Source organism: Neoarius graeffei, chromosome 27, assembly GCF_027579695.1.
Source record: "Neoarius graeffei isolate fNeoGra1 chromosome 27, fNeoGra1.pri, whole genome shotgun sequence".
Taxonomy (NCBI): domain Eukaryota; kingdom Metazoa; phylum Chordata; class Actinopteri; order Siluriformes; family Ariidae; genus Neoarius; species Neoarius graeffei.
The window spans coordinates 2,111,642-2,122,345 of NC_083595.1; the positions used below are offsets into that span (position 1 = coordinate 2,111,642).

A 10,704-nucleotide genomic window follows, 5' to 3' on the forward strand; every position below is an offset into this window, starting at 1 on the left:
ACAGAGACACAGACAACCATTCACACTCACATTCACACCTACGCTCAATTTAGAGTCACCAGTTAACCTAACCTGCATGTCTTTGGACTGTGGGGGAAACCGGAGCACCCGGAGGAAACCCACGTGGACACGGGGAGAACATGCAAACTCCGCACAGAAAGGCCCTCGCCGGCCGCTGGGCTCGAAGCCAGAACCTTCTTGCTGTGAGGCGACAGTGCGAACCACTACAGGGTGGAGTCTTTGTTAATTATTTATTTCAATAGGCCAGAAGTAAACTGTATTGACTCAGAGTTGTGTGTCTCATTCACTCAGTTCATATTTCCTGCTGTCAGATGAAATTGTCACCACTTAGCTTCAGCCAAAATCAAACTGTAGTAAAGTATTCTGTGCAGCACACTCGAGTTCTTCACTCCAACCTTCACACCCCATGTCTCCATGGAGCTCGCTGTGTGCACAGGGGCATCATTATGCTGGAACAGGTTTGGCCCTCTTAGTACCAAATGAAGGAAAATTATAATACTACAGCAAACAAAGACTGTGTCAGTGGAGGCGTGGCCAGGTGTCAGCTGTGGGTGGCGAGGAGTCAGGTAGAACCAGCAGGTAACACGTGATGAGTTTCACCTGATGAATTTAGGTGTGTGTGTGTGTGTGTGTGTGTGTGTGTGTGTGTGCTTTATGCGTGTAGATCTGTGATGTCCCACACAAAGTCCAGTGGCAGATCTTTCATTTGTTCCTGATAAACACGGTCAAAGTGTTCATTCTGTGCCACAGTCAGAGAGTTTTTCCAGTCTCCCACTGTACCTGCACACACACACACACACACACACACACACACACACACACACACACACACACACAAGTAAAAATCAATACCAACACGGGGGAAAATCACAGTATTGCCTTTGAGATCAGAAATTTACATACAGGGACATGAATGTCATGGCAATTTTGGGTTGTCAGCGATTTCTTCAAACTCTTCTTTTTCTGTGGCAGAATGATTACAGCATACCAAACATTTAACCTAATCCTAGCTGGCTGTATGTATAATCTGACCCTGTGTTGATTTCAGAAAACCCAAAATAAATTAAAACTTGTGCATTAAGTTCCTGTTTTGTTTCCTATTAAAGTTGTCGGTTGTAAAATCATTCAGCCACAAAAGAAGAACACTTCAAAGAAATCACTGAAAGCCTGACATTGCTGTGACATTCTTATGTAAAGTGTTTAATAAGATAAAATCACAGATCAGTATTGCAGATAATACACAACCCAGTGCAGAAAGAAGGCAGGAGCTACAGGGATACAAAAGGAAGCCATCACGAAAGAGATGTAAATCCATTTTCAGTGAATGTTTTGGTGGATAAAATGAGTGAGAGTTGGGTTTGTGTGTCAGCTGAGAAGTGAGAGATTGTTAATAATCCCTTTCTCACTCTTTCGTACCCTTGCGCAGGAAAGCGCCTTTCATTGGATCTGCAAGATCATCAGGGTCATTCCGTGCCAACTCACCTAAGGGTCCCCACATCACCGTCTCAGATTTTGTTCAAAAAATTCTATAATCAAGAATCATATGTTTGTACCACACATGCAAAATATTAGCTCCCAATTCATTGTAGTTTTGGAACTACTGGCCTTTGAAATTTTGATGTCAAAATACCACATGACGAAATGGCTCTTTCCCCAACTTCAGAGACCCATAACTTTTTATTGCAGCTATCTAGACAGTTGTGTTTGCAGATTCTTACTGAATGATACCCACTCTTTTCAAATCTGTTGTCAGAAAGCCTCTGAAGGACATACGTTTTGCATAATGGGAAGCCAAAAATGCCGTTTTGGCCAAAATCACATAAAATTCATTAAAACTCTAGGGGGCATAGTAGAAATATGAAGCTAGTTAGATTTTTTTCCTCACTACATAGTATTTGTAGGGTTGTTATCTGTTCACAGAAACATATTTTGCCATGAAATTTCAATTCCTGAATTTACAAAAAAAATTTTAACATCTTACGTCCTTTCCGAGGGGGCTAAAATAGGGCATTTTCGCCATCTTATTTGGTCATGTGGCTAGGGGTTTAGGATCTTCAAATTTTTTGTGAAGATGCTCTCATATAAGATGTAACTACTCCCTGATTTTTTTTAACAAACGCCCCTTGCTTCATATTTTAATAATTTTTTTTGTACATGGACAGTTTCATCATTTTTCACTTTTTTCCACATTCAGAACTCTGTAACTCTAAATTGGAAGATTCCTACTAGCAGCTATTTCAGATTTCCATACACTGACACACAAATTTTCATATTTTAGTAGTTGTATGCCCAAGAAATTCATATTTTTCTTTCTATTGGGACCTAAAAACAGCTATTTGGCCAAAAATGACAAAAACGCTGGGCAGCTTTTAATAAACAAGGGAATAATAAAGGGGTGTTTTGCACACAAATTAAGGCTTATAAGAACCTAATCTAGGCATACACATTTCCTGAACAACTTTTTCTGTATTGTATATTATTTTTTGCAATTAGAAAATTTTAGGTATAATTGCAATTTTTGTTGAATATCCTTGGAAAATATAGAAAAATAACAACAAAATTCTGGAGTAGTATTTTTTATATACTTCAAGGTTGTGTAAGCACAAAACATTTAGCAATGAGGTTTTATTTACATATTAACACATTCAATGATCCATGATCATGATGTTTGAAAAACATCACAAGATTTGTACATAATTTAAAGTCAAATATGGGCATCCGTGATAATGGGTAATTCATTCACAGGCAGTACAGTTTCATGTGATGTGCTAAGACACTCATAAACTGTCATCTAGTAGTACATAAGTTAAAACTTAAGTCTTTCACAAGTTTGAAGTCATCCTCTGTTAGTTGGTAATGGCGTCCCCCACTTTTTATGTTTGGGGCCTCTACCACACAAAGGACATGAAGCAAAGGCACCCAACATTCATCTTTCCTGCTTTGTGGTGGCCATGAGAATGTGTTGCCTCGTCCTTGTCTCATGAAATTGACATACACATCATTTTCTTCTTCATTTCTGGTGACAATATTTCCAATGTACCATTTTCTGTCATAAACACAGGCAATATATTTGCCTGGCTGGTACATATTTGGTGCAGATTGGGACATTTGGCTTGGGGCCTGTAACTGGGACTGTAAAACTGGTGTGGTTTCAGGTCCTATGTCCACTACCGATGATGGTACCACATCAGAAGAAACCCTTCTCATCTCCAGCTGAGTGGGTGCAATTGGGCAGAAGCTGTGATGAGATCTTGTTCCAGGATAGAAAAAGTCACCACATCTTTAATTTATGAGGAAAATAGCCCATTCCCTCCAGAACTTGAAAAATATCAAGTCAACATTTTTGTCATTTTTGGCCAAATAGCTGTTTTTAGGTCCCAATAGAAAGAAAAATATGAATTTCTTGGGCAGACTACTACTAAAATATGAAAATTTGTATGTCAGTGTATGTAAATCTGAAATAGCTGCTAGTAGGAATTTTCCAATGTAGAGTTACAGAGTTCTGAATGTGGAAAAAAGTGAAAAATGATGAAACTGTCCATGTACAAAAAAAAATTATTAAAATATGAAGCAAGGGGCGTTTGTTAAAAAAAATCAGGGAGTAGTTACATCTTATATGAGAGCATCTTCACAAAAAACTAGAAGATCCTAAACCCCTAGCCACATTAACAAATAAGATGGCAAAAATGCCCTATTTTAGCCCCCTCGGAAAGGACGTAAGATGTTAAAAAAAATTTTAAAAATTCAGGAATATAATTTTCATCGCAAAATATGTTTCTGTGAACAGATAACAACCCTACAATTACTATGTAATGAGGAAAAAAATCTAACTAGTTTCATATTTCTACTAGGCCCCTTTGAGTTTTAATGAATTTTAAGCAATTTTGGCCAAAATGCCATTTTTGGCTTCCTATTATGCAAAAAGTATGTCCTTCAGAGGCTTTCTGGCAACAGATTTGAAAAGAGTGGGTATCATTCAGTAAGAATCTGCACACACAACTTTCTAGATAGCTGCAATAAAAAGTTATGGGTCTCTGAAGTTGGGGAAAGAGCCAATTTTGACGTGGTGTTTTGACATCAATATTTCAAAGGCCTGTAGTTCCAAAACTACAACATAATTGGGGGCTAATATTTTGCATGTGTGGTACAAACATATGATTCTTGATTAGAGAATTTTTTGAGTAAAATCTGAGACGGTGATGTGGGGGAGTTCCTGAAATTTAGGTGAGTTGGCACGGAATGACCCATCAGGTAAAAATTCGTAGTTGGCTTTTGGGTCTTTCTTCATGTAGTTGAAGCTCGATTTCTCCACCACACTGTCGATGACATCATCCAACACGTTCTTCCCCAAAAACTCACAAATCTGCACCACGGCACCTCTCCGGTCCTGAAACACCACAACACATGTTTACATTCATTCACACAACATCCAGAAACCTACATGGGACACAGAGTCCAGTCAGAGCAGCTGAGGATTATACAACCCCGATTCCAAAAAAGTTGGGACAAAGTACAAATTGTAAATAAGAACGGAATGCAATAATTTACAAATCTCAAAAACTGATATTGTATTCACAATAGAACATAGACAACATATCAAATGTCGAAAGTGAGACATTTTGAAATTTCATGCCAAATATTGGCTCATTTGAAATTTCATGACAGTAACACATCTCAAAGAAGTTGGGACAGGGGCAATAAGAGGCTGGAAAAGTTAAAGGTACAAAAAAGAAACAGCTGGAGGACCAAATTGCAACTCATTAGGTCAATTGGCAATAGGTCATTAACATGACTGGGTATAAAAAGAGCATCTTGGAGTGGCAGCGGCTCTCAGAAGTAAAGATGGGAAGAGGATCACCAATCCCCCTAATTCTGCACCGACAAATAGTGGAGCAATATCAGAAAGGAGTTCGACAGTGTAAAATTGCAAAGAGTTTGAACATTTCATCATCTACAGTCCATAATATCATCAAAAGATTCAGAGAATCTGGAAGAATCTCTGTGCGTAAGGGTCAAGGCTGGAAAACCATACTGGGTGCCCATGACCTTCGGGCCCTTAGACGGCACTGCATCACATACAGGCATGCTTCTGTATTGGAAATCACAAAATGGGCTCAGGAATATTTCCAGAGAACATTATCTGTGAACACAATTCACCGTGCCATCTGCTGTTGCCAGCTAAAACTCTATAGTTCAAAGAAGAAGCCATATCTAAACATGATCCAGAAGCGCAGACGTCTTCTCTGGGTCAAGGCTCATTTAAAATGGACTGTGGCAAAGTGGAAAACTGTTCTGTGGTCAGACGAATCAAAATTTGAAGTTCTTTATGGAAATCAGGGACGCCGTGTCATTCGGACTAAAGAGGAGAAGGACGACCCAAGTTGTTATCAGCACTCAGTTCAGAAGCCTGCATCTCTGATGGTATGGGGTTGCATTAGTGCGTGTGGCATGGGCAGCTTACACATCTGGAAAGACACCATCAATGATGAAAGGTATATCCAGGTTCTAAAGCAACATATGCTCCCATCCAGACGACGTCTCTTTCAGGGAAGACCTTGCATTTTCCAACATGACAATGCCAAACCACATACTGCATCAATTACAGCATCATGGCTGCGTAGAAGAAGGGTCCGGGTACTGAACTGGCCAGCCTGCAGTCCAGATCTTTCACCCATAGAAAACATTTGGCGCATCATAAAACGGAAGATACAAAAAAGACCTAAGACAGTTGAGCAACTAGAATCCTACATTAGACAAGAATGGGTTAACATTCCTATCCCTAAACTTGATCAACTTGTCTCCTCAGTCCCCAGACGTTTACAGACTGTTGTAAAGAGAAAAGGGGATGTCTCACAGTGGGAAACATGGCCTTGTCCCAACTTTTTTGAGATGTGTTGTTGTCATGAAATTTAAAATCACCTAATTTTTCTCTTTAAATGATACATTTTCTCAATTTAAACATTTGATATGTCATCTATGTTCTATTCTGAATAAAATATGGAATTTTGAAACTTCCACATCATTGCATTCCGTTTTTATTTACAATTTGTACTTTGTCGATGACATCATCTGACACGTTCTTCCCCAAAAACTCACAAATCTGCACCACGGCACCTCTCCGGTCCTGAAACACCACAACACGTTTACATTCATTCACACAACATCCAGAAACCTACATGGGACACAGAGTCCAGTCACAGCAGCTGAGGATTATAATATCATCATCATCATCATCATGAGGTCAAATCCAAAATCATCCACTGACTAACACACATTTGTTTAATTAACACAATATTGTACAATAACAGTGTGAACTGAGATAAAGTGTTAAGTGATAAACACAATATAAAAATAAAATGGCTGTATGTTTCGTCTCACCCGGATCATCTGCTCATAGCTGAGAAACAGGATGTTGTATTTGTCCTTGTTGGTGTACCATCCTTTGATGTGATCAAACCAGCAGCCGCCGACCACTGCACACAAAACACACAATACATTCAATCCGACTGAACCCACATCAGCTCGACTGCTCTCACATTTAAACTGTCCTGCAGTCCCATTTAGAGAACGTCTGAGTGTTAATTCTCAGCAGGACAAAAAACCAGCCTGAACTCAGATCATAAATCCTTAGTCCGTCACAAGTGTGTTGGAAGGTTCAACGGAGTCACTAAACCTCGAGTCCAAGTCCAGTCTCGAGTCCCCAGTGTTCAAGTCTTAGTCAAGTCCAAGTCATTAAAAATTTTTTTGAGTCGATATTTTCGAGTGCAATATTTACCTTCACCATTAGATTAGTTTCTTACATAACTTACCTTATTTCTACTGTTAGAACACTAATCATCGAGGCACTGGTTTTTGCTTTTTCCGTTCCCCTTATGTCACTTACAGTATTTCTATTGTTCTATTAGACACTGTTTTTTAGGCATTTATTTCTTGCACAGTTCTTATTATGTACTTTTTTCCCCTCCAGCTTGTATTGTTGTATTTTAACTTATATTGCACTGTTATGGAGCGACTTCTGGCACAAGAATTTCCCTCGGGATTCATAAAGTTTTACATATATATATATAAAGGTCAATTCAACCTCCTTGGGTACACACAGATTAAAACCTGTGATCTCCTCCTGACCAATCAGAATGCAGAATGGAGAAGTGTAATTAAAGCAGTTTAGTCAGTAATTCTCTCTCTTTCTCTCTGCGCATATAAGGGAGAACACTGCCAGCTTGACATTGTGGATAACAGTTGAAATAATCCTGACTGCATGTTTGAGTAAGAGTGAAATGAGCAGCACAGGGAAAACATTAACTTAGTTATTAGTTTATTATTTGCTCATTCATTCGTGTGAACATTTATTCGTTTAATTAAAAAAACATGCCTGGAATTAAAAAAAAAAAATTGCCCAAAAGTGTAAAATAGTTTCAATTATTAATTTCTACATTATGTCATGCTTAATGATGAAACAATATTGTAACATATTTTAAACACTTTATATTTCATTGTTTTTTGGTAAAAAATGAACACCATGTGACCTCCTCGACTGGATTTAGCAACTACTAATGCCTATATCAGGGATGCGCACTGCAAAGAAACTCTTTATAATGTTGCTATTTAGACTCCTTCTGATGAGTGAGTTCAGGAAAACCACGGACAGAGACAACGTTCATTGCTGAAGAGAGTCTCTCAACTCACTCTTTCACCCTAAAGGGCAATGTTATTGGGAAACCCACCCCAGAACGGCAGGCAAAATCATAAAACCATGAAACAGGCGACAGGTCGAGCGAGGCACAAACAGGCTATCATAGACTCGGCAGAAGACGAGAAACAGGAAATCAGGGATCAGGAAACCAAACAAGGACATAAGGCTCGGTAACGTGTCAGCAATGCAACTCAATACTTCCCAAAGTAAATGTCTTTTCACAGTTTTTATATCAGCGCGCTGACTGTGCCTTAATCCTGTGAAGGTGTGAGTCGTTTACAGCACATGCAACAGTCCAGTTGGCGCCCACGCACTTTCCGAGGGTGCCCGAGTGTCTATCTGATGCATGCATCAAGGTGCGCAGCTGTGACACTCTTGCACGAAATTAGTACAAATATTAATGTAGTTATAAATATCTTATGTCAAATTATTATGGCATGTTACAAAAAATAAAGAAAAAATCCAAGTCCTCATCTCCAATTTATGAGTTTGAATGCAGTTAATTTACGAGTCCAAGACTGAGTCATCAGTGCTCAAGTCCAAGTCAAGTCATGAGTCCTTAAAATTAGGGCATGAGTCGGATCCAAGTCCGAGTCCTGGACTTGAGTACTACAAGCCTGGTATGAAGAATACTGACTCCGCCCACTGAAGAATCTCTCCATCAGCTCGTTGTACGTCTCTGATTGTTCCAAAATCTTCATGAACCGACTAAAGTGGAAGTAGGACGTCATGATATCTTTGGGATTCCTGCTCACATAGATGATCTGGAATAAGAAAAACAAAACATTAATAAAAGCTCATGTTTATTACTGTACAGGGCTAAAGTTGGAGTGCTAACCTCCTAGTGGTTTTCCCTGGGCAACGGCTACAGCAATAACCCTGAATTGCGATACCACTGGGAGTAGGGTGGCAAGCGAGCAGGCTTGTTCTGCAGAGCTTCTCCCTGCTCCTGGCAGATTCAACCATGGTGGGACGGTTCACAGGGGAGCTGCTGCTGGCTAATAGCACCCACACCCCTCCAACTACATCGGAGGCAGTAACTGGTACCCTGAATCCTATACGAACTGTCACCTACCAGGAAAGTGAGGAAGGTAAGGCGTGGGGGCAGCTTCCCCACCCTGTCAAACCAGGCGTAGCTACAGAAACGATAGGAAGGAGAATGAACTCATCTGGCAATAGGAGAGAAGCTGTCCATGCAAATGGACATATGACGGTGGGGGGTAAAAGCCGAGAGGAAACCCTCAACTCGAGAGTGGACATCCTGTCACCGAAACACTGTATAAAAGTAGGCTGCTGGAATGTAAGGACTCTGTTCCAGACTGGAAAACTTGCACAAACTGTCAAAGAAATGAATGAATACAACTTATGTTTGTTAGGAATTACAGAAGTGAGATGGACTAAAGTAGGAAAGCAAGCACTCAGTACTAGTGAAACAATAATATGGTCAGGAAGGGATGATGATAAACATCAACAAGGTACCCCTGATTATCAGTAAGACATATGCTAACACTCTGATTGAATGGAAACCAATTAATGAACGTTTATTGTATGTAAGATTGAATTCTAAGTACACGAAACTGTCTGTTATTGTGGCCTATGCACCTCCTGACGTTGCTGAAGAAGAAGACAAAGAACAGTTCTACAGTGCCTTGCAGGGAGCGTTAGAGGAAAGACCCAAGCACAATGTTCTTTTGGTAATTGGGGATTTCAACGCCAAGGTGGGAAGTGATAACACAGACAAGGAAAAGACCATGGGAAAACATGGTCTAGGAGACATCACTGACAATGGAGAGCAGCTGATAGACACCTGCGAGGAGTATGACCTGGCCATTGGAGGTACACTTTTCACACATAAAGACATCCACAAACTAACATGGACATCGATGGACGGTAAAACCAAGAGCCAAATAGACCACATCATTATCAATAATAAATGGAAGTGATCTTTACAAGATGTCCAAGTTATGAGAAACGCAGATGCTGGCAGTGATCACTACGTGGTCGTAGCAAAACTCACCCTAAAATTGAGAAAAGCAAAAATTGGGAAAAGTAGAAATAAGCGTTTTGATGTTACTAAACTAGAGAACCCAGTAGAAAGGAAAGAGTTTGGTATAGCACTCACAAATTGCTTCAGTATATTACAAGATGAGGCAGCTATGACCATAGATACTTTCAATGAGGCTATGGCTCATGCAGCCAAGGAAACTATTGGTTACAGAAAGAACAACAAGGTAGAATGGATGACTGTAGACACTTGGAAAATAGTAGAGGAAAGAAAGGCGATAAAGAAGAAAATCCTAGGCTCGAGATCACAGAGACAGACACAGCGGTTGAACGCCCAGTATAGAGCAATAGACAAAGAGGTTAAGAATTCTGCGAGGAGAGACAAAAGACGCTTCACAGAACAACTGGCAGAACAAGCTGAATCAGCGGCTCAGAGAAGAGACATGAAAACTGTTTACAAGATCACAAAGAAACTATGTGGAAACCAGAGCACCAACCAAGATCAGCCGGTCAAAGCAGTAGATGGTACTACCATCACAGAAGAGAAGGGAAAGCTGGAAAGATGGAGAGAACACTTCAGGGGTATACTAAACAGACCAGAACCACAAGTACTCTGAAGTATAACAGAGGCGGACAACGACCTTGACATCAACATGAATGATATTACTGTTGAGGAAGTTAAAGAAGCAATTAAAAAAATTGCAGAATGGTAAAGTCCCTGGGGAGGACAGGGTGTGCCCGGAAATGCTCAAGGCAGAAAAACAACTTATACCTCAAATACTAAGAAACATTTTGCAGAATATATGGGACGATGAAGCAATACCAGCTGTCTGGAAAACTGGAGTGATTGTGAAACTACCCAAAAAGGGGAAATTGACAGACTGTAATAACTGGAGGGGTATCACCTTATTATCAATTACAAGTAAAGTCTTCAGTCGCATCATTCTTCAAATTATTAAAACAGCAGTAGATAACATATTAAGGCC

At 39.9% G+C, this 10,704-nt stretch overlaps 1 protein-coding gene across 1 annotated transcript; it reads right to left on the reverse strand.

Moving 5' to 3' along the window:
• Positions 1–673: 673 nt before the first annotated feature.
• On the reverse strand, positions 674–8,974 carry LOC132874771 (amine sulfotransferase-like). Its single transcript, XM_060911167.1, has 7 exons — positions 8,961–8,974; positions 8,790–8,850; positions 8,352–8,478; positions 6,400–6,494; positions 4,274–4,408; positions 1,438–1,483; positions 674–801 (listed from the first exon to the last, which is right to left on the reverse strand). Exons 1-7 carry the CDS (start codon positions 8,972–8,974, stop codon positions 674–676), a joined length of 606 nt encoding a protein of 201 aa, XP_060767150.1.
• Between the last annotated feature and the right edge of the window lie 1,730 nt (positions 8,975–10,704).